Source organism: Nuphar pumila, chromosome 2, assembly GCF_984573655.1.
Source record: "Nuphar pumila chromosome 2, dmNupPumi1.hap1.1, whole genome shotgun sequence".
Taxonomy (NCBI): Eukaryota; Viridiplantae; Streptophyta; class Magnoliopsida; order Nymphaeales; family Nymphaeaceae; genus Nuphar; species Nuphar pumila.
The window spans coordinates 116,450,428-116,475,550 of NC_143250.1; the positions used below are offsets into that span (position 1 = coordinate 116,450,428).

Sequence of the window (25,123 nt, forward strand, 5' to 3'; positions counted from 1 at the left end):
ACCAATAGAGAGAATGAAACAAAGGTTTCAACTACAAAAAGGAAGATATCCTAACCAAATATTTATTAAAAACAAGATTGTATGTATCTTATGGTAATGTAAAAAATCATAAATTTTGAAAAAATAAAAAAAAAAAACTAAAAAAATCAGAAAAACAAGAAAAAATTTTAATACACAAAACAATGATGAAATGCACAAAATTCCACCATAAAATCGGTTTTCACTCATTACTCGTGTGCCCCATTGTCATGCCGGATCATTTGATGCCATCTTCCAAAAAAAAAAAAAACTCAATAAGAAGCACAAAATAGTTTTTTTTTACCTTAACCCACTTTGAAAAATGGTGGAAATGCACTCTTGTTGAAATCATACAAGCCCTCTCCCTTGAGCACGGATCGGCCCCCAAATCGCTTTCACAGCTCCTAGGGCATGTGGATACCTCTCTAATGGCCTTTACACAAATGAGGGAATCGACCCTCAAGAAGTCTTAAAAACTCTAAAAGAAAAAATTGTGATTCAGGCATTTTTAAAGTGCGTCGAAGGTGTATTGTACGATATATGTATCGTACAATGCAGGCTCGTATCGTACGATACAGATACGTTGCACACTCGTATCGTGATAGAGTGTGTATCTTATCATTTTTCTAACAAGTAACGATACGTACATAGCGTTTTGTATGATACACTACGATACGAACAACATTGATTCAAAGAATGTGTTTTAGTTTTAACCCAATAGTTAAAAAATAGTTATAGGATATATGTATATATTTTGAACAAGAATAACACAGATTAATTCATATATATATATATATATATATATATATACATGAAGAGAGGATGATTTAGTTTCCCAACAAAACACAGAGGTACTATAAACTAAACAATTTTTAAAAACTGGTCAGAGATGCACTTTAAGCAATAATTTTTAAGATTTTAGAAACATTAGCAACAATTTAAGCATTAGCCATTAAGATAAACACAAGAAATATACTTCAAAATCAATTTTTAGGAATTTCTCGTTTAGACAATCATATAAAAACAATATATTTTCAAGGAAACATAAATTCTGAACAGAGTACAATTTTGATCCCTCAAGTCCAAAAGACAAGCACATATTAGACATAAAATAAATAATTTTGTAAGAATGTCCCAAAGGCTTAGGTAAACTTTTCAAATAAAGATTAAACTCATGAAAAACCCGACAACATGTATCTTAAATATAAGAACTCAAAGGAGCTCACAATAAATGGGGAATTAATTAAATTCATACAAAAAGTGCAAGATAACCAACATGGTACAAATCCAAATAGCCTCAACATATATATTCAACATGCAATTAAAGTATACTTATAATGCACATAATACCATGTAATGAAACAGAGATGTTCTCACAACCCAATAAGGTTCATGTACAAGAGGCACAAGAGTCACTTCACACACAACCCAAAGATGGGTTTAAGTACAAAAAACTGCCAAGTGCCAAGAGCGCACATTTAATTTTATTTATGTGAAAATGCACATAAAATTCATGTTAATTTTTCAAGGAATATCCATTTTCCATACAAGGACAAATGGGCAGCGAAAAGGATTAGAAAATACATGAAGAGATTTTAAAAATCCTACATACAACAAATCATAATAAGTGAAATGATATTTGCAAATCTCAACAATAGTTTGCTCATGACAAGCAATTACCTCTTTGACCTCCAAATCAACATCCTCAAAATTCAAGTGTATCGGGCTATCAACACATAAGACAAGAGATAAAACACAAATGCCAACAATAACCAAACCAAAGACCATACACCAGCAATACCAACTATGTACCCTGACAATAAATACCAGCTACAACCACAAGAGGTGCACATCCCTCACCAAAAAAATGATTGTAAAACTGCAAACAATAACATCAACTACAATGGGTTCACATTAATCACCACAACCATGGTTTTGTAAAACTGATAAAACAAAATCTCTTATTCAAAGACAAAAATCACTCAAATGAGAGCGAAGAGTGGAGAAACAAGATAGGTACAAATACTGTAATGAAAACAAACTGATGTCAATAAGCAAGAAGATTTGAAAACAATATTCAAATCAAAGCAATAAATTTTGCAATAATATGGGATTTAATTCGTAAGGACCAACATGGTCACAAGCAAATAACTGTTGAGCCATCACTAATAAAGATCTATACGAGCATCCAATAAACAAGGGCCAAATAAGCAATTGAGTGATACAATTCACTCATAGAACCAGATGTTAAACAACCACCAGTCAGAGCCAAAACAAGTGCCAATACAACACTCATAAACCAGAAATCTAAACTGACAAAATATAGAGGTGCTCACATAACTCACCCAAACAAACATCTCTGTATCCACAACATTGAGGTGCACATAACTCACCTCAAAAATGCCGAACAAAATAATGGATGTATCAAATAGAAAAGTGATGGACTAAGCCAAACAAAGAGGCAAATAGGAAAACCTTGAAAAACACATTCCTAAGATAAAGACAACAAGAATCGATTTGACAAAAGTTTCAAATCAAGTGAAATAACAAAAGTTTGAATCTTCAAATAAGTTTAGTAAAAGCATGCACTAAATACAATCATATGCCGAGATAAAATATCCACCAATAAGAGTCTTTAATTACGAACAAGAATGTCCACCAAGAGAGACAAAATGGACAAGCACAAAGGTGAACCACAAAGGACACACTCACAAAACCCACAAAGGGTACACACAAAGAAGGTTCTCATAATTAACAAGTACGCAAAAAGCATAATACTTAAATCCCATGGGAGGTAACACTGTGTAAAATATGTAAGATAATATGCACTAAAGGGCCATGAGTCCAAGAAATAACACAATCACAAGGTACAATTATTACTAAAGTCTCCAAAAAAAGATTTCACAAAACCTTTAAAATGTAATGATTATGATACACTAATCATGTAGGGCACAAATCACTCAAGTGCGATTAACGGAACTCAAAAAATAACTTAGGTCTTAAACAACTTTCAAGGGGCAAAAACACAAGCCACAAATGGGCACAATCACAAGGACCACTAAAGGGCTGAGAGAACAAAACATGCATAAAGGAAAACATTATAATATCCAAAGAACAATATGACCCTCTAGATCTAATGCATATCAAGAGCATGTATGACAAATCTAACCAAAGAATATGAACATGTCATGTATAAAGAGAGCATATAGAAATCTTATAAAGTGCTCTCATGCATATAAAAAACTTATAGTAATATATATTATCAAATAAGACTACTAAGAACTTTACACAAAAGATAGTTTAAAAGTATGCAATATGTTTCTAAGTCATGCTCTCAATGATTAGCCTCAACAAAAGATCATGTCTCAAAACGAAAAACATGAATTTAAAGTCATACATAAAAACATGTTTTGACATTTATAACCACGAAGTGTTCGATTAAAGCATCTAAGATTCAAATTAGATCTCATAGAAGCACACACATGCATAAATATTATTTCATAAAATAATATAAGCCTTATGAAAACAAAAAAATAGCACAAATATGAATGCAATTAAATCCAACAATAAATTTGAAAAACATTTTAAGGTTTTAAACGAATAACCCCATATACCCAAGGGAATTCAAAAACCTCAATCATTTGCTAATTAATAATCATAAAACAAGGAAACTTAAAAAAAAGGGCTTTAAAAATATCAAATAGCTTTTCAAAGATAAGAAAAATGAGCGTTTTCTCATGCATAATGCATGAGATAAACAACTCAAGTAAAAATAGCCATATATATAAAGGTTTAAGATACATACCGAGTCAAAATCTCTCTTGAATCCAAGCCCATACATCAATCAGGATTTCTTCACGAAGCACAAATTCAAACCAAAAAGTCACAAAACCCAAAGAGACAAAATACCAAGAAATTTTTCTTGCCCTGATACAATGTAATGAAATAAAGCAGAAAGCAAACCATAATGTGCACACACACAAGGACAAATCCTACAATTGACAATACAAATGTCAAAGGCAATACATAAGTGCATATAATGGATACAAAGAGCCTAAATGTGTACAAGCACACGTCTACAAAGGGACTAAAAACAAGTCAATCAATGGCAAAAATATAAGATCACAAGAGGCACTAATGGGCATACATAAAAGAACACAACATAAAAAATAATAATCCTTTATTGAGATAGAATGCTTAGGAAAAAAATTAAAAACAAGAAGAGGTTTTAACCATGGTTGCCAGTTGAGGAAGCGGGAGCGGGAAGCGATACGGGAAGCGGGAGCGGGAAGCGGGAAGCGAGGCACTTTCAAAATTTTAGGAAGCGGGGAAACGTGGGACTACTTAGGAGCGATTCGGGAAGTGTCTCGGAAGCGACCTAGGAAGCGTCTCGGAAGCGACCTAGGAAGCGTCTCGGAAGCGAGGGGGAAGCGAAAAAAATAAAAATAAAAAATACAAAAAATTGAAAAAAACAGGGGAAGCGTGGCGGAAGCGAGGGGAAGCGCGGGGGAAGGGAGGGGGAAGCGTGATGGGAAGCGCGCTTCCCATTAAAGGGAAGCGCGTCCCCCATTAAAGGGAAGCGCGCTTTCCAAAAAAGGGGGACGCTTCCCCCCACGCTTCGGAAGCGCGACGTTTCGCGCTTCCGAAGCGCGCTTCCCCTTTTAGCTAGGCGCTTCCGGTAACTCTGGTTTTAACCCTTTTATATAGACCATACAAGGCCAATATGATCATTGGGATGCTCCCAACAGCTATAAATATAGTCGTTGAGGAGATCACTAAGACTATATTGGACAAAGTCCAATAAGCCCTTATGAAAAAGGGAAATGACATGTAACATAAACAAAAGGACAAAACTGCCCCTAATGAGCAGTACTTATTACACATGTACAAATGACCAAAATGTGCCTACATGGTCAAATCCTATTACAATAATAAAACAGTTAAAAAAATATATAATATATACATATACACTCATTATGAATATACATATATATATATTGTTGAAGTGGAAGTCACCCATTGCTTCTGGGGCATAGGATGATTCTTTCGATATATATGAATCAATACATTTTAACAATATTATATATTATATGTAATATAATAGGACCTGTCCCGGCCCGATTAGGCCCACGGGTCTAACGGGTGAATCGTAGGCTAGGGTTTTCCCAACGGGCCAACCTGAACAAGGTTATTGGTCCCGGCCCAATCGGCGCAGTTCATTAGCGGGCTGGGCTAGCCCGATGCCCACCCCTACATAAACATGTTCTCGTGCCCTATTTTTTTAAAAATGCTAGAATTCATGTCATGAATTTTTGTATTTGTGCCCATATCCATTCTTTATTTCAGAAACAAAGATATTGATGTATTCTAGCATAAAAAATATACAGAGAGGCCTTGCACCGGTGTTGTATGTATCGTTACTTTTGAATTTTATGATACGATACACCCCTATATCGTGTCGTAACATACAATACAGGGTGTATTGTATGCTACACCTTCACCACACTTTAAAAAGGCCAAAAGTTACTTTTTCATTTTGGGCTTTAAATACCTTTTAAGAGCCAACTTCTCCATTGTATCTGCGAAAATTAAAGATTTATATTAAAGATAAAAATCAGGCTCGACACTCCTCCAACAAAGATGACATAAGATGATCTGACATGGCAATGACACACTTCTTAATTGCACGATATTTAATATTTTGCATTATTCTTGTGTGATATTTATGCAATATTATCTATGATTCTATATTAGTTGATGTTTGATGATGTCTTATGCGGTTCATAGAGACATAAATGCTTCATATCTGATTTTATGGTTGTATTTTGTGCAATTCATCATTGTTTCATGTGATATGATTTTTTTAGAATTTTTGCTAATTTTTCTTGTTTTTTTTGGGATTTTTGGAAAAATTTTATTTAAAATTTATGATACGATACAACATTACTTTGGGCCAGACCGATATGGGTAACAATACGATACTGACAACCTTGCCTTGCACTATTAATCTCATTCTTACATTGTTGATTTTATACAACTTATAAAAATCCACTAATAATGGTAAATTGTTTTTCAGTCAAGACTAACAATGGTCAATTTTTCATATAAAATTCTTTTAAATTGAATAATATATGTAGTATCTAATCATTATATTGACATGCTAAATTCAATCAATTCAGTTTTTACTGCTATTTGTTTTTTTTAAAGATTAATGAATGTGAGTCTAATGTTTTTTGCATGATTGTTTATGTTATTACTTATTTTATAGGAAGTTTTGTTTTTAATATTTAAAATTTTTAGTGTTTTGAACTTTATGCCTTAAAGGAGATTGAGGCTTGCACCTTGTTTATATTTTTCCAAAATGCTTCATTATGCCTCATGCCTTTAAAAGCCTTGGTTTAAACCTTATTGCAAACCATACTTTACAAGTTTACATGTGCACTTAAACTCATCTTGTTTTTATGCCATAAATATGGGACTTTTTTCTTTTTCTTTTTCTGTTTTGCATGTTATTCTGACATGCCTCTTGTATGTAGGCCAAAATTAAGAATATTGAACACCAACTTGAGGAAGCACTTCAAAACAGTGGTTCTAGGTCAACATTTGGTTCTGAATCTGATGTTTCAGGGGCCATATCCGTATCCAAGGATTCCTCAGAAATTACTAGAAGACTTGAGGAAGAACTATCAAAAAGAGATGAGCTTATTGAGGTCCGTAACTTTCGCCTACCGTATCTTTAATTGTTGCTGCTCTATTTATAAGTTAATGTTCATGTTTTAGTTCCATGTATTTGTCTGGAAAATTTGTTTTAATCATACGAGTCTTCCACTTTTTTTATGGAGGGAATGTTGCTTTTGAATATGTGATGTAATTAGATATACATATTCTATTCCATATGGTGACTTGGTAGTTGTAAGAGAGCTTAATGAGTTTACCGTTTGCTGGAACTATTATTTGTTAGTCTACTTTCCTCACCACCTCACCTCCTGGAGCCTTCTTTTCCTAGGAAATAGTAGGATACATTAGAAGCTTGTTATTAAAATTCTGTGTCACCTGGGCAGATGCAACTTGAAGAAGAGTTTGGATGATACCCTTTGGAGTATTTTCTTGCTTGGTTTCTCCAGCCTTTTATTGGTGTTTCTCTGATGAAATTTTTGTGTTTTTCTTTTAGTTCAGATTTGTTGATGAAAAAGAGCAAATTCGTAGGATCAATTATCAATAGCATTTGAGTGAACATGACAAAGGAATAGGTCATCTAACTTTATCTAATCTTAGAAAAATAACTAATGTCAATGATGGTGCCTGATTGTATATGTGGTGGAAGAATTGTTATAGCCTCTGTTAGAGAAGTCATTTAATCTCAACTATTTAGGTAGGCATTTGTACAGAGTAGTGTCTAATAATCCAGGTACTGGTTTGACTATGCTTTGAAAGCTCTACTGTTAGATTTTATCACCCATGTTGCATTCACGCAGCAGCACCAGAGAGAGAGAGATTGGAGACGTCTGCAGCAAAGAAGGGCTGATATCGTTCTCTCTTGAGAACGTGCCCTAATACTCTTTATATTACTTATGGGTCTAAAGTAACAATCGATAACGGGTCTGCTCCAGAGCCAAACTCCCGACCCATGAAGAGGTACAAGCATAGTACATAAAATAGAGATACAACAGTGCAGTGACATAAATACCCTTGGACGACTACCATCCTTAATACCCGCCCTCAAGTTGTGCACGTTTTTGAACCATGGACAACTTGCCCTTTAAGTACCAAAAACATATACTAGTGAGACCCTTGGTAAACAAATCTGCAACTTGATCTTCAGTGGAGATGTACACGGGGTCAATTTCTCCATCTTCAATTTTCTGACGAATGAAGTGCTGATCAATTTCTATATGTTTAGTACGGCCGTGATGAATGGGGTTAAATGAAATTTGAATGGCACTTTGATTATCACAGTGGAGTGTGGCAGGCAAAAACTTTTCTCCTATCTCGTCCAGTATATGCCTCATCCAAGTGATTTCTGCGGTGGCTGCCGCCATAGACCGATATTCTGCCTCTGTACTAGATCGGGCAACGGCTCGTTCCTTCTTGCTACTCCACCCCACCAGATTTCCATCAATAAACACACAGTATCCCGAAACTGATTTTCTGTCATCTGGATCTCCAACCCAATCTGCATCTGAATATACGGTGATTTGATGTTTGCTCCCCTCAACCTGAGATCGATGATAAAGTAAGCCATCTCCAATTGTGTCTTTTAAAATCGAAGAATCCTTTTAACCGCATTCATGTGTTCGGTACGCGGATCATGCATAAACTGAGATACCTGATTTACTGCATAGACAATATCATGCCTAGTAAAGGTAAGGTACTGAAGCATTCCCACAAGGCTACGATACTGCTTGGGATCACGATAGGGTTCTCCATCTTGGGTACTGAGCTTATGATTCAACACACTAGGAGTAGACAACGGCCTGCAATCTCTCATCCCTGCTTTATCCAATAAATCCATTGTGTATTTATGTTGAGTTAGGGATAAGGTTTCATTTTGCTAATCCACTTCTACTCCCAAAAAATAGCGCAATATGCCTAAATCTTTCATTTTAAATTTTCTTCCCAGTAAGTCCTTGATGATCTCTATATACTCATCCGAATTGCCAGTGAGAATAATATCGTCTACATATATAAGAAGTAGAGTGCTTACCTGTTGATGCCGATAGATAAACATGGAGTGATCAAGTTGAGATCTGAGAAACCCATGTCACTGAATTTCGAGCGAAAAACTATCAAACCATGAACGAGATGCTTGTTTCAAACCATAAATAGCCCTTCGTAATTTGCAAACATGTGAACTGAGACCATGTTCTGCATATCCAGGTGGTTGTTCCATGTACACTTCTTCCTTTAGATCGCCATGCAAGAAAGCATTCTTGACATCAAGCTGACAGAGAGTCCATCTATACTGTACTGACAAGCATAGAACCAGTCGAGTAGTACCCATTTTAATAACTGGACTGAATGTCTCATCATAGTCTTGTCCATATTCTTGAGTGAAACCCTTAGCCACAAGACGTGGTTTATACCGTTCAACAGATCCATCAGGCCTGTATTTGATTTTGTAGACCCACTTGGATCCTACTACATTTTTGTGCGAAGGTCGTGGAACAATTTCCCAAGTTCCACATTCGTGCAACGCTTGCATTTCTTCGTTCATGGCCTCTATCCACCTGTTTGATCTAGTTGCATCTACAAAATTATTCGGTTCCCTTTGTTTTTCAATCTGGGAAATAAACAATTGTAAATCCTTGGAGAAGTTATCATAACTTACCCATCTTTCAATGGGATGACGGGCTCTTCCAGACCTTCGAGGCTGAACGTCAGGGCATGAGTCATTGTTGTGGTCATTTCTTCTTGTATAGACAAGTCCCTGAAATCTTGTATTACCATCACACTCAACTGGGAATCTGTGACTCCCTCCATCTGAGAATTTTTGTCGGCCTCTTCTTGCGCAATAGTTGGTGATTTACACGAACAGTCATCTCGTGTTTCTGTCTGATCAAAAAGTTCTGCAACCATCCACGGTTCATACACTTCATCCCTTTTTCTCTGCTCTGCTTGCTTCTCTCTTTGACTCTGCTTTGTTGCTTTGTCTGATTCCCCAACAATGAACTCATCAAACACAACATTCCGTGAGACTTTGATGCGACGAGAGATTGGGTCATAGCACCAATACCCTTTGTACTGGTCAGCATAACCAACAAAATAGCACTTGCATGCCTTGTCTTGAAACTTGTCACGTTGAGAACTGTCAATGTGAACATAATAGACACAACCAAAGGCTCGCATTTCGTTATAATCAGGGTGTCTTTGAAAAAGAGTAAAATATGAAGATCTATCTTTAAGCAATTTCATAGGCAAACAGTTTATGCCATATGTCGCTGTGTGGAAAGCTTCTGTCCATAAACTCAAGGGAACACAGGAGTCGTGGAGCATACTTAAGGCACTTTCCACGATGTGCCGGTGTTTTCTTTCAGCGACACCATTTTGTTGTGGTGTATGTGGGCAAGATATACGACGATTAATTCCATTATTTTGGAGAAATTCAGTAAATTCATGTGATAAATACTCTCCTCCTTCATCACATTGGAGATGTTGGATTTTGGATGAAAATTGATTATAAACAAGAGCATGGAACGAACAAAAGATTTTGAATACTTCAGATTTGTGTTTCATAAAATATATCCAGGTGAATCTAGAATAACTATCAATGAAAATGACATAATAGCGGCTGCCAGACAAGGAGGTCTGGGGAGCAGGGCCCCAAACATCAGAATATATGATTTCAAAAGGAATTGAAGCTCTTTGATTTATTGAATGAAAATGGAGTACATGACTCTTACATAACTGACAACTGGAACAAAGAGGTTCTTCTGATCTTTTATTCAAACTAAACTCTGGAACAAGCCATTCTGACACAAGCTTTTCAATAAACGAACGACCACAATGGCCCAATCGACGATGCCAAACTTCTGGCTTATTACACTTAGACAAACTAAGACAATCTTGAGACAATTTTGACTGAACAATTGATGAGATTGGTGAAGTAACACGAACTGAAGATGGTGAAGCAACACGAACTGAAGATGGAGACTCCTTGAGGACATACATATTTCCTTGTCGCTCCCCTTTAACGAGCGTCTTCTTCGTAAGAAGGTCCTTAACACATACAAAAGAAGGAGTAAATTCAACAGAAGAGTTAGTATCGTCAACAAGTTTAGACACAGAAACAATATTTTTAACTATGCCTGGGGAATGGTAAACATTAGGCAAAGTTAAGGAGGAATTAGAAAGAGGAAGGTCAACGGTTCCAACATGTGATATAGGGTGAAGAGTACCATCATCAGTCTTAATGCTGAATTTTCCAAAATAGGAAATTGGTTTTGAGATCTTATCAACATCACCTGTAACATGTGCTGCCGCCCCAGAGTCAATATACCCGGTTTCTTGTTCATTCTGTTAGAAACTCAACCCTGAAAGTGCAGAAATCAAGAGGTTCTTCACATTGTCCTTATCCTCAGTCCCCCTATTTCTTTTCCTTTGTTGGGAAGTGTAGCTCCATTCATCTTTCCTTTGTTTTGAGGGTTATGCCAGCAATTTGCCTTAATGTGTCCTCTCTTATTACATAAATAACATGTCGGTATATGTCTGGAGTCTTGATTGTTGAAAAATGAGTTGAATTGATTATTTGGAGTAGGCAATAATCTACGTCCTCCAAAATTAGCTCTTCCTTGTCCACGTCCTCCACAGAAGGATTTCCGCCCCCTTTCTGATCCCACCCCTGTGATCATTACCTCGTGACTGCTGTGATTTGAAAAGGTCTCCCGTTTAATGGTGACTTCTGTAGTAGCTTTGCACGAAGATCTTCAAGGTTTGGTAGTGATGGCAGACATAGCAATGATGTAACCAACATGTGATAATCGTGTCCAAGACCATTCAACGTTTGTTGCACCTTTTCTCTGTCAAGAATCTCACAACCCACCATAGCTAATTGATCTGTGATAGTCGTGACTCGATTCATGCACTCTGTCACAGTAAGGCTTTCCTTCTTTAACAGTTGGAACTCTCTTTTCAAATGAAGAATCCTGGCCTCCGAAATCTGTGAATATGTCTTAGCTAACTTCTGCCATAGCTCTAAAGCAGAGCATTCATCGGGAATGCTCACCAATACCTCTTGAGAGAGTGGAGGTAATGTATGCTACGACTGTTTGGTCTCTCTTCCTCCATGATGTGAAATCTGGATTGCGACTTACCGTGCTGGAGGCATCTCCTTTGTCACCCTGTTGTTTCTGCGTGATGAACTCGGGTGGTGCGCAGACTGTCCCATCAAGGTGCCCAACGAGATCCAGACTCCTGATAAATGGCAGGATCTGTCTTTTCCAGGTCAAGTAATTTGAATTGTTGAGCCTTTCAGAAATGAGATGTCCGAGAAAACTAGACGGAAAAGAGGGAGAATCCATAATGATGAAAGAAGAAGGAAGAATTAGGATTTGTTATAATCTGATCTGACAATCCAGAATATGCAAAATAATTCAGATCTGATGCAGTTTCAGATCTGATGCAGTTTTGGGTATGTATTGAAAACCAACAGACTTATCGAGAAATTTGAAATAGTTCAGATCTGCTGCAGTTTAGAATATGTATTGAAACTCAACAGACGTATCGAGATGGGGTCCCTTTAAAGTATTATGAAACAGAAACAAAGGAGAAAAGAGAGCAGACCCGATGGCAACCAAATTTGGGTTTGCCGATTAGGCCTAGGGTTGAAGAACTTGATACGAAATTGATACTAGGTCTGATGATGACCAGTTCTGATGACGTAGATGATGAATAAGAAGGGATAAAGTGAAAGAGAAGAAGGATGATGGCTAAGGATAGCAGTTTAGGGTTGGATGAAGGCTACCGAAGAAAAGATGAATCACCCAACCTGTTTATGACAGAAGATCTGATTCTCACAGGGCACTCTCGCTGGAATTCGTCTTGCACACCTCGTATGGAAGTCACAGGCGAACCTGCTCTGATACCATGTTAGATTTTATCACCCACGTTGCATTCACGCAGCAGCACCAGAGAGAGAGAGAGGTTGGAGACGTCTGCAACAAAGAAGGGCTGATATTGTTCTCTCTTGAGAACGTGCCCTAATACTCTTTATATTACTTATGGGTCTAAAGTAACAATCGATAACGGGTCTGCTCCAGACCCAAACTCCCGACCCATGAAGAGATACAAGCATAATACATAAAATAGAGATACAACAGTGCAGTGACATAAATACCCTTGGACGACTACCATCCTTAATATCTATAACTAATTTTCCAGTAAGTATAAATGGTAAAACTGGATTTGGAAATATGATTCTGAAGCTCAGATCCTAACTACTATATATGCACACATACTTCTGTATGTGTATGTGATTTTAGATAGTTTTTGACTTTTGATGTGTAGTCCTAATATCTTCCTTAAAACCGTCGACTGTTAATTATATGCATTCCAAAAAAATTGCCGGTCCTTTTTTTTTTCCTGAAAACAAGAAAACTTTTCCTACCTTGCATAAACCAAGATTTGTATTACCATGTAAATACTAAATAGATATGGTTTATATTCACAATAGATTGTGGCCAAAGCCGCTAAACAAATATTTATCCAATATCTACTTGAATCTAAGTATCAATCATTGGTTTTGGTTAAAAGTCGAAAAATGTTTCCCATAAAACACTTTGATCTGTCTTATTTCTTTTGAAGGAAATTTTAATGTCCCTTAAATAGATTGAAATTTGATTTGTTCAAAACTATTGGTTTTTGCAATTATAAAAGATCAAGCTATAATTTTATAGAAGTTTTCCAAACAAATTATTTAAAAACATTAGAGAAATTTTGTATTAGATTGTAAGTTTTTTTTAGATCCCTGCAGTAATTCTGGCTGGTTGCTTTTTATATAATATGTGCTAAGTTTAACCAAGTGATCATGGCCCCACACAGATGGTACCACCAAAATATTTACTACCTGTTTTATCGTAATGATGGATTACTGACAGGCTCTATATATAATTTGGTGGTTTAGTGTTTGTGAAATACATCATCAAGAAAAAAAATAGTACCTCTATGTGTGCAGATATAAGTGGCTTAACCTATTGAAGTAGGTGGACCAAGAGAAAATGACCCTCATGATCACAGAGGATAGTGTTGTGTAACTTGTGGGTTATTTCTTTTTGCTACCAATACCTCCACTTAGCATCAAAGAGAAACAAACATCGTTGCATGCATGTACTAAAAAATATAGTCTATGTGATTGATGTAAAACAGAAAATTGTGCAAATTAACGTGAAAATCATGATGGAGAATTTATCCATTAAATTAGATCTTAAAGGGCATGTATGACCACACTGTTTTCCTACATCCTTTTACTTTGGAAATCTGGAAACGTTATAAACCAAATTTGTGCAATTGATGCATCGGTTTGTGTTGGAGAAAGAAAGTGAAATAGGTCCTAACAAATATAACAGATCACATTTAGTATTTCTAGCATTGCTTATTCAGATTGTGAACTTGCTCCATGAGGCAAATTGCCCAGCCCTTTGCAGCCACTCTTTGGTGATAGATAGGAAGGCTCGACCCAGAGTTACCAGAAGCTTCATAGATAGGTGGGAAGTGCGCTTCCCCGAAACTCGCTTCAGAAGCGCAAAACTCCTCGTTTTTGAAACTTGATAGGAATCTCGATTCTCCCACGTTTTTCCTATGCTTCCCACACGTTTCTTCCCTGCTTCCCTAATGATTCGTATACGTTTCTCTTACGCTTCTTTTTATGTTTTTTTTGTGTTTCCTTTCACTTTGGTCGCTCACTTCTCATGTACTTTCTTTTAATTCGCAACCATCATTTCTAGATTTTGAGAAGAATTTAATTCTTACACTGTAAAATCACAAAATTGAAGTATAATTATTTTTATTTCTTTCTCCTTTGATTTGCATTTTGCTTCCCATTTGATCCCATATCACTTCCTCTTTTATTCCTATTTAGCTTTTAAATTGAGTCCTCACTTTCTGCTGCTTATAAATGTTAAAATATCTTGCTTCTCGCTTCCACTTCTTGTTTTGTTTCTTGCTTCTGCTTCTTAGTCTGGTAACCTTGGCCCAGCCCCGTGACATCATAATGTTAGACATTTGGTGCTTGATTTTGGAGGAAAACCTTGCCCCTTATTCAAGAATAGATAGGAAAGAAAATTCTACGAAAATGAATGGAGAAAATATTAGGCAGTTGACGAAGAATAGGAGAATGTGTAAAGTAGCTGCTATTGAACGTAAGGCCAAAAAAGTTTCTGCTCTCTATATCAGAAAAGGGTTGCTGAAAAAAATTCAGTAGTTGAACTTATTCTTGGACTTCTTTCTTTCTTTCTATTTGGTTGTTTGTTTGCTTCAAAAGAAAAGGTGGAATTTTGTGCTGCATTCAATGATTTCATTGTTCAGCAATTTTTCTAGAATATTAGATTGTGACAGATGAATGATTCTGCTTTTATTTCTTGATATGTCTTTAGAGGCTTTCATGAGTCTTATTTAATTCCCAAAGTTGTTGCTCCTTTTTGCCTCATGAACAAGACTGTTATGTTCCTTGCTCAGCGCTTGCATGAAGAAAACGAAAAGCTGTTTGACAGACTCACTGAGAAATCTTCATATGGAGGAGCAAAGGTTAATATCTATGCTATCGTAATCTTTGTGATATTTTTTGCTATTTCAAATATTATTTTTGTTTCAGAAAGCAGGTATACTCCAATGATATATTGAATAAGATCCACATTTTTTCATATGATATTGTTATCTTGCAAAATGTCACTTTCACATTCTAACATCTCTTGTCAATGCATTTGAAGCTATTATCACAGGCCATCTGATTTCTTCTTAGTGGCGTTTGTTCATTTTCTGTGTATGAAACAGAATTGCACACTGAACTATCTGGATCTACCGTTAGTTAGCATGGGAGCATCACACGCTTATTAAAGGAGTGTCATGATTCCTGAAGATATTGCTATAATATTAGTTGTAATCATGTAAACCTGTATAATCTGATTTATAGAGTCAAATATACAAGCTAAGATCTTCTTGGCTTTGAAACCTGGCAGCATACAAAATGTTCAGTTTTTGTGGTTCATGCTGAAACTCTGATAAATTGTTTTTGTTAACTTGGAGGGACCATTGATCAATATCAAAGGGTGAATTCTTTTTCATAATAAAATTAGTTTTTCTCCTATTTAAGTTCTGACTCACAACCCATTGTTCTCTGCCAAACCGGCAACTCTTTCTTTCTAATTATTTTACTTCAATATGTGGAGCTTCTAAGCACTTGGCAGTCTTCAGCCAATGACTAGCAACTTGAGGGATCTACAAGGCATAACTTCAGTTATTCACATTCTATAGTTGAGATGTATGATAATGATGTATGCGTATGTATGATATAATTTGATGTAGCCTTGTGCTTACAGGATTTATGTAGGGAATGGAAGTGGGCCAGCATACTCAATCTGATCCTAGGGCATAATTTGTTATAATCTATTCAATGACAAATTTTGAAAGAAAACTGGCACGTAAATACAAATTTGAACACAAGTAAATACAATATTGAGATCAGAAAATGAAATAGATGTGGTTAGGTCACAATGTGCCTGTGTCTAATGTGGGTTTGATTATGTCCATGGAGTGTCGTGGTGTGTCCAGACTCCAGTGTCATATCTGGTGTTTTGTCCTGTCAACATGGTCCACACATGTTAAGTGACATTCGTTGCATTAAGAGAATGGTAACTAATGAGAAAATACAGGCATTGCTTATGCTTCATTTTTTCACGACAAAACCCTTGTATGGTCCTCTATCACATAATTATATAGAGAACACCAAATGCGTGTGGACTACTACTGCATGTAGTGAACAATTGAAGATGGGGTTAGAAAGGCATACGGTAACCTTAACTTGGAAAAACATATTGGGAAACAAAATAAGGTGACATGGGTGATTTTTCAAACTTAAATGGGAAGGGAAACATATTGAAAGTGTTCATTCTACAGATCAGAACCACATGAACTTTAGTATAGGGAAATCAATGTAATCCGTTATTCCCATCTTCAGGTTCATGTTTTACATTAAATTTGAAGAAAAAACCGCTTTGTGGCTGGGGATGTCCTCATTTCATTTTCCTTTTATGGGGATTTTTTTAACACACGGGCTTCTTGATGTATATCTTCTAGGGTTGACATAATCTTGTAGATTTGCCACCATTTTCTATTTGTTGTGCATATATCTTTAATTTACGTGGCTTATGTGTCACACTATGTTGTCCATTTTTTTTACATCTTATTATATGCTTGGATTTTGCATTAGTTTTTAATGAGAGAAGAGGAATATATTTCTTCAGATCTTCCACAGCCAGAAGTTTACTAGAGTTTCTAGTTTTTGGATAGTATAGCAGTGTATTTTTTTATGATGGTTATGTTTGTGAAGTGTTAGTTGTTGGTTGATCTTGGATTTACTAATCTCTCTTTCTTGTGACAAAATGTCTACAGGTATCTAGTCCATCAACACGAGCTTTGGTTAGTCATCCACTTGACAACCTTAACAGGTCTGTTGTATTCTGGGACTAAAATCTGTGCAGCAATTGAGGTTTCTCATTCAATATCCTGTGTGAAAGTTTCCTTGGAACAAATGAACTATTTTGCTTTCAATTTGCACAGGAGAGAAACTACTAAAGGAGTACCAACAGATGTGGCATCATTGAGATCTGAGTCTGAGAAATTTGATGGATCAGTTGCATTGATAAAATCGGGACCTGACAAGGTTAAGACTACGCCAGCAGGAGAATACCTGACAGCTGCTCTTATGGATTTTGACCCTGACCAGTATGACAGCCTTGCTACAATTGCTGATGGCGCAAACAAACTTTTGATGCTGGTAAACTTTGAGATCGCTCGCCAACTCCACTTTTTGGTTATCCTTTCTCTGGGAATTTTGTTCTATGCAAAGTCTTGAAGCTTGACTGCGGTGTTGCACAGCCAAGATAGGGTCATGGATTACCACCATAATCTGTCCTCCATATTATTTGGTCAAAGACTTAGTTGACTTTCCCTTGTTAATGACTTGAAGAAGTCTCACAAGCCATGGTCGTCATAGTAAATTCTGCATGGACTTGTTTAATTCAGACAAGACTTGACTGAGTGACCTCATTTTTTTAATGACATTTTCCTATTTATTTCATAAACCTTCGCCGTAATGGAGGACAACACGAGGTTCATGATTCTGTTTTAGTCATTTGAACATGATTAATAGTTTTATTGTAATTTTCACTTTTCTTGCCTAATACCTTGTTTAGGTGGTTGTTGCATTTACTTAGTTGCACATTACTGGATCGAAGGATTCTCTGTTTTTTTTTTCATTGTAGCATATAGCAGAAATTCATGGAAAACCAACATTGGTACTGTGTGAAACAAAATTTTAAAATTGTAGTTTGAAAATTATTGGCATGTGAAAGTTAGCATATCTATAAATTGTTTAAAACATTACTTCCCTGCTGGTGGACCTTTTCCCCTTTTAATGGTGTCCATCACAAGCCTAGAAAAAGGAGGATTGGTATCAAGTGAAAATTGACTGACATATCTTATTTAAGCGAATTTTATGAGAAATATCATTAATGCTACAGAGTTCTTTGCAAATGATGGACAACACAAGGGCTCTGCTGTTGTGTGCATAGTAAGCAATGGCTATCACACTTACATTAGTGAACACAGGTAAAGAATCTAGTCTGTAAGGAGGTAGGATTGGTGGACATATCATGAGGACATGGAAAAGGAAATGTCTTGAACAAAAAAATTATAAAAGCAAGAAGATGATGATCTTCGAATTGGATATATGATTTTTTTCCCTACCAACTTAGGATCCATTGGTCAAGATAGCATGACTTGTTGACTCTATTCGGTCCTTCTAACTTATAGTGTGAAAAGAAATGGTATGTACCAAAAATTCTTTAATAAATGGTGCTCAGTTCAGCTATCTTAGTTGATGGAATTTTGTAATGTGAGCTCATGGAGATTTTTACAATAAATGGTAGTATTATTAAGCTTAAAAGTTGCTTGAGTGATTTTAAATATTTTTTCAATGCACCTTATGCAGAATAATGTAGAGTTAAACTAAAATTTTGGCTTTTAATGTTAGAGATAGTCTGTCAAATTCCCAGCATTAAATACATAGTTGTTGTTGGGGACATAAGACATGTAAGAAAGATGAGAAGTGGATGAGAAACTTGAATGCATTTGGAGATAATTGAATAAACAAAGATCTTTACTCTACAGTTAATTTTGATATTTCAATGGCAAATATATACACTAAGAAGAAAGATAGATACCCAATAACATCAAAGAAATGGATCTTTTGTTATTTAGATGGATTATTTTATTAGATTGAACACAGTAGACAACACATAAGAATTGTAAGGCATTACAAAGAGAAGATGGATTGTAACATGATGGAGGTTAATTGTCAAGAGACAGATGGCAAGGGGAGTCAAGAAAAGCTCTAGATCAATTGGTGGGATTTTGAGAGTGATAATGTTGAAAATTTTAGGAAATTGTTACTAAAGTAAGGTTAATAAATGACAAATCATACCCAACAAGTAGCAGAAGATCTTGGTGAGATCATTGGCGATGCTATGTAAACATTAAGCTTTGTGGCAGACAGAGGAAGTTAAAGAATCTATCAAAGATTGGAGATATGTTTGAAAGAATAATGAAAGAGATGAAACATGTCATATTTAAACAAATACAAAAGGGAGGAAAGTAAAGTCATATGGAAGGCCATATATGATGTTGATGATATGGATTTTTATACAAGTGTGTGTGGATGTGTTGTTTACTATTGCTACGTAGTTTACCAAGACTGAGTACATTGTATGATGTGGTATACAGGCATTTCAGGTGGAAAGGTTTATTCATGCATGATTTTTATAGTTGCTTGTGTAAGAAATCGTGACAGTAAATTCTTGACAAGTCTCTTGGATGTTGCACTTATTACACATGCACTGTCTTTTCTTGGATGTTTAGGGTGTGTGCCACATTTCTTATTTGTACAGAATCAACAATACAGGCATGTTTTACATCCAACAATTATGTCCTGAAATTTCAGGTTTTGGCTGCGGTCATCAAAGCAGGTGCTGCTCGAGAGCATGAAATCTTGGCTGAAATTAGAGATGCTGTCTTCTCTTTTATTCGTAAAATGGAACCTAAAAGAGTTATGGACACAATGCTTGTTTCTCGTGTTAGGATTCTCTATATACGATCCCTTCTGGCAAGATCCCCTGAGCTGCAATCCATCAAGGTATTTTAGCCGACACATTCACTTGCAATGAACCCAGGTTCTATATATTTCCATCCATAGATTTTGCTCCTGTAGTTTGATTAATGGATTAATTTTCTGGGAAATTTAACAATGAGATTTAATATATTCCATCCGTAGAGTTTGTGAACTTGCTTATGTTCCATAGGTGTCTCCAGTGGAGAGATTTTTAGAGAAAGCTAACACTGGGCGGAGTAGAAGCTCTAGCAGGGGTAGCAGCCCTGGCAGGTCCCCTGTTCATTATGATTCCAGCTCAAGAACTTCCATTATTGATGAACATATCCATGGGTTTAAGGTGAACATAAAACAAGAAAAGAAGTCCAAATTCTCATCCATTGTCTTAAAGCTTCGGGGAATTGACCAGGTAGTCCTGCTGAACCTCATTTTTTGGTACATGAAATCATGCTATCTGACAGTTTTAGTGACTGCATTTTGTGTAAAGCTTGTGCACCTTTTAATACTTCTCCTTGATTTGCTTTCTCTTTCTGATGTTTTTGTTGGTGGGTTATTTTTGTCTTCCATCTTCCTGTTTTGTCCCTAAAGGTGGTTAATTCTTGTTTTGCCACCTGAATTACAGGAGACCTGGCGGCAGCATGTAACTGGTGGGAAACTACGGGAAATAACTGAAGAAGCCAAAAATTTTGCAATTGGAAACAAGGCTCTTGCTGCTCTGTTTGTTCATACTCCTGCTGGTGAACTGCAGCGCCAAATACGCACCTGGCTTGCGGAGAATTTTGAGTTTCTTTCCGTTACAGATGGAGATGGGGTTGGTGGAGGTTCTGGGCAGCTGGAACTTCTTTCAACAGCCATTATGGATGGATGGATGGCTGGTCTTGGTTCTGCTCAGCGTCCCAGTACTGATGCCTTGGGACAGCTTTTGTCTGAGTACACTAAACGGGTATACACATCTCAATTGCAGCACCTGAAGGTATAAATGTGAAAAATTCCTCTGGTCCCTCCCAGTCACTCTCTCATTGCTTAGTAAAATATCAGGATGTCTTGCTTTTGATTCCATGTTGGTTCTTATGGTTTTTACCTGCTTCATATCATTCTTTTGTTCAGGCCTTTCTAACTCATTGCATGTGTTGCTTAACACAGCATGCTGTAATGAAATGAAGCCCAAGACAAACCACAATGTGCACAAGCACAAGTACAATCCATACTCTTTCCTCTCTCTCTCTCTCTCTCTAAAAGGGGAGGTGAGCCCTTCCCCCCCTTTTTGCTCTCTCTCTCTCTCTCGCGCGCGCGCACGTGCGCGCGCTAACCCGCACCCTTTCCCCTCTCTCTCTTGGATTGTTGCAGGAGGAAGAAGAAGAGGAGGTACGCTTCCTCTCTCTCTCTTGGGCAGATTGGAAGGAAATTGAAGAGGGTATGTTCTCTCTCTCTTCTTCCTTTTTTGTCTTCTTCCTTCTCCTCTTCATGTTCTTCTTCCCTCTTCTTCCTTCTCCTCTTCCTCTTCTTTTTTTGTCTTCTTCTTCCTTCTCTTTCTTCTTCCTCCCTGTCTTTCACTGACATAAAAATTTTTTGGCTTGGGTCAGGGTTGGACCCGATCCGATCCGGACCATCACGTATCCGTGCTGCATCTAGTACCGGTACCCGTGTCCAGCTGCTCAGTAGCTGTGTCTATGTGAAATGAGTTAAAAAAATGATAAGAAATGAGTTAAAAAAACGATCTTCATGTTGGATGCAGTTTCTTCGGGTTATAAATTGATAAAAAATATATTAATTAACAAAATTGGGTGGGATGATGACTGCCTATTAGTTCATTCAATCAATCTAGAGCAGAGGAAGCATTCATACTTCTCCCGTTTGTTGATCCCTGATTATTGTGATGAATGAACATCATTCAGGCTCAAATATTATCTTCAATGTTGTATCTGGGTGTCAGAATAAAAGATCATGCTGGTCTCCACTGTGCATCTCTCTTTGGACGTTACTTCTACACTGCTACTATGACAATAGTTCTTTTATTTTCTTTTTCTGGCAATTTTATTGTTATACCTGACATTTGTCATTACTTTCGTGTGGGACTGTAATCGAAAATTGATTTCAGACTAATGTGTTTTGGTGGAAAGCTTGGGCTGCTCATCATGAAACTTATCTCTTCTTTCCTATGTCTTGCCTTTGATTAGGATATTGCTGGTACCCTGGCGACAGAAGAGGCAGAAGACTCTGCTCAAGTGAATAAGTTACGGTCTGCTCTTGAATCTGTTGACCACAAGAGAAGAAAGGTAATATTTTCTACTATAACTAGGTGGCAACCTTTTCTACTATAAAGAGGTGAATTTATTCCTTTTGTTTGCTTATTGAGCAGCTTCATTCAATGAGTTCAGTTTATGAACCTGTGTAGCTCATATAGTGATAAATTATCTGGGTTGCATATCATGTTCCTGGTGTTTCTTGTGACAATTTCCTTCTTTTTCCTTCAATGCATTAGAGAAGGAACTCGAATCAAAATTTGTTTTGTGGTTGTCCTCATGCATTTTTAGCATCTATGCATCCTGAGTTCTGCCTGCTGCTGCTGCTTTTCTGGGTAACAAAAGCCATAGTTAAAATGTCACTAGCTATCTATTTTGACGAGTTCTATGTATTTTGTTATCAAAATGCTTTCTTTTGGATCCACAATCTATTGGGAAAACTTAGCGCCTAGAGTTACATTTGTCCAAAGTGGAGCTGATCTTGTCTATTTGATGTGTAATACATGCATAAAAATATCGTATTAATCGATAGTTTGCTCTTTATTTACCCAATCAGTTTATTTGAAATTGATCATTCCTTCAATTTGATGCTGGGTCTCATATGCCAGAGGCAAATAATGGGCTGTTTCAGATTGCCTTAATTTGCAAATTTGGTGTTGTTTCTTACATTTGGACGGTTGCATTGGTCTTTGACCATAATGGATTTTCAGGTTTCATATTCAACATATTGATTTGCATTCCTTTCGGTCGAAATTATGAATTCATCTGAAGCTGCAACAGGGTTGTCCCTTGTAGGAATTGGATGTCGCAGGATATATAATTTACTGATAATTTTGCTTGAGTAGCTTGATGTGATGAAGAGTAGTAATGAGATGCCTTTGTGATCTCTCGTCATCATCATCATCATCATCATCATCTTTGTTAAATCTCCAGTCATTTTCTGAGTGGGCTGCATCACACCCTATGGGTTTTTAATCTTTTGATAACAAACCATGGTGGTTTTTTGAGGAAAAAGTTAAGTGCATTGGAGATTATTACTGATTCCTCTGTTGATTGCCTGTGTTTTTTCTATACCTAAAGGAACTTGCCTTTGGCATATCTGAAGGTTTTCTCTAGACTGATTAGAATTGTAGGAGATACTCTAGATGACATGCTTTGATTTCTTCCTTTGACGTCAGATTCTGCAACAATTGCAAAACGACTCAGCCTTATTATCAAAAGAAGAAGGAGGCTCACCTATTCGAAATCCTTCTACTGCAGCAGAAGATGCACGGTTGGCTTCACTAATATCGCTAGATGGAATTTTAAAACAAGTCAAGGTTTCCATCTGATACTCATCATCTCAATTAGTTTTGTACCTATCCGGAGCAATTTGCTAATCAATAGTTTGCATTCAATTTCTTTAATGTCACAGGATATAACTGGTCGAGCTTCTCAAAATCCACTGTCAAAGAGCAAGAAGAAAGCACTATTGGCCTCTTTAGATGAGCTTTCAGAGCAGATGCCTTCACTTCTTGACATTGATCAACCGTGTGCCTTACGGCATATTGCAGATGCACGCATCACTGTTGAGGTATATTCTGTTGGTTTCATGGTTGAAAATAATTTGAAGAAAACATGATGAATTTAATGTCTTCACTAGCTAATTTGATTTGTTAAAACTTACGAGTATTATGTTGATGCATAAAAAGAAAGCACCGCCATTGATTTAAAAAGCGATTTGCTAGAATGACTACCAAATTCTTCCATTCAAACTCATTTCTTGATAAGAGATCAGCCAAAACTAAATCACATTGCTTATGTTTCCTCATGCAAGTAGATAATATGGTTTTACTTAATCAATGTCCTTGAATGTGCAGTCCATTGCAGAACAAGATGACCATGTGCATGAAGATGCCAAAGCCCGTGTTCAGCAATCTGAAAATGCTGTTTTGGGCATGGAGAGCAATGTGACACAGTGGAACGTCTTGCAGTTTAATACTGGCTCAACAACACCTTTTATCATCAAATGTGGTGCTAACTCTAGCTCTGAGCTGGTTGTCAAGGCAGACGCTAAAGTGCAGGGCAGTTCAAAAGGCAGTGAGATCATTAGGGTCGTTCCAAGGCCATCTGTGCTGACAGACATGAGTTTGGAGGAGATGAAGCAACTTTTTGACCTACTTCCAGAAGCTATAAGTTTGTTGGCTTTGGCAAGGACTGCAGACGGAACTCGAGCCCGATACTCTAGGTTATATAGAACATTGGCAATGAAGGTTCCCTCTTTGAGAAATTTGGTCGTCGAGCTTGAAAAAGGTGGTGTATTGAAAGATGTAAAATCATGAAAGCTAAAGTGCTTCCGGTAAAATATCAAGCCAATTTTCTTGTTAAAAGCATCTGGTCAATAGCCTTCCATGTACCGTGGGCTGTCGCAAGCCACTATATCTTTGTATCGTTTAATGAGGGACTGCATTTGGTTGGTGATGCCATCTTCTTGTAATTGTACTTTGTACATGCCATTTTTAGCAAGGAAGCCCCTGAGGCATGTCTTTTCTTGTGGGGAAAGCCTGTAAAACTTAAGCTATTCCAAAATGTGTCCTTACAGCAAGAATCTCTCTCTCTCTCTCTCTCTCTTTCTCTCTCTCTGCCCGGCAATCTCCATGGATCTCTCAATGTCAGCTGCCACTACCTAGGCTTCACTTGTCACCACCGAGAAGCGGAGCAAGAGGGTTGGAGTTGGGCTGAGTTCTTGCAAAGCAAAACAAAGTTTAATTCATTCAGGGTATTTTCTATAGCAAAATTTGGAACTTAGAGGCCCCTTTTTTCATTTTTCAGCCAACCTTGCCATCAGGGAGGTAGCGAGCTTTTTCATGCAACCTCATTTATGAAGATTCATTCCTTACCAGCAAAGTTGAATTTAGGAGTTCATGAGGAAACCCATAAATGAAATGAAAAATGACAGTATTGTACAACAAAAATGTCGTGTTTATCATAAGACCTTATAATTTGTTAA

General features: G+C 36.8%; 1 protein-coding gene across 2 annotated transcripts in view; it reads left to right on the forward strand.

The window, feature by feature from the left end:
* The window catches only part of LOC149846863 (kinesin-like protein KIN-14A), a 95,962-nt gene extending 71,277 nt beyond the window's left edge, over positions 1-24,685 (forward strand). Inside the window, exons 13-23 of one of the 2 annotated variants that reach the window (XM_089996621.1) lie at positions 6,555-6,728; positions 15,166-15,255; positions 17,119-17,174; positions 17,287-17,503; positions 19,727-19,918; positions 20,085-20,300; positions 20,514-20,864; positions 22,069-22,167; positions 23,313-23,453; positions 23,549-23,707; positions 23,994-24,685. In XM_089996621.1, the coding sequence (XP_089852747.1) occupies positions 6,555-6,728; positions 15,166-15,255; positions 17,119-17,174; positions 17,287-17,503; positions 19,727-19,918; positions 20,085-20,300; positions 20,514-20,864; positions 22,069-22,167; positions 23,313-23,453; positions 23,549-23,707; positions 23,994-24,455 (2,157 nt within the window). In that variant the 3' untranslated portion in view covers positions 24,456-24,685. The remainder of the gene's footprint in view (positions 1-6,554; positions 6,729-15,165; positions 15,256-17,118; positions 17,175-17,286; positions 17,504-19,726; positions 19,919-20,084; positions 20,301-20,513; positions 20,865-22,068; positions 22,168-23,312; positions 23,454-23,548; positions 23,708-23,993) is intronic. The other variant, XM_089996622.1, reaches the window with a different exon arrangement.
* The last annotated feature ends 438 nt before the right edge of the window (positions 24,686-25,123 follow it).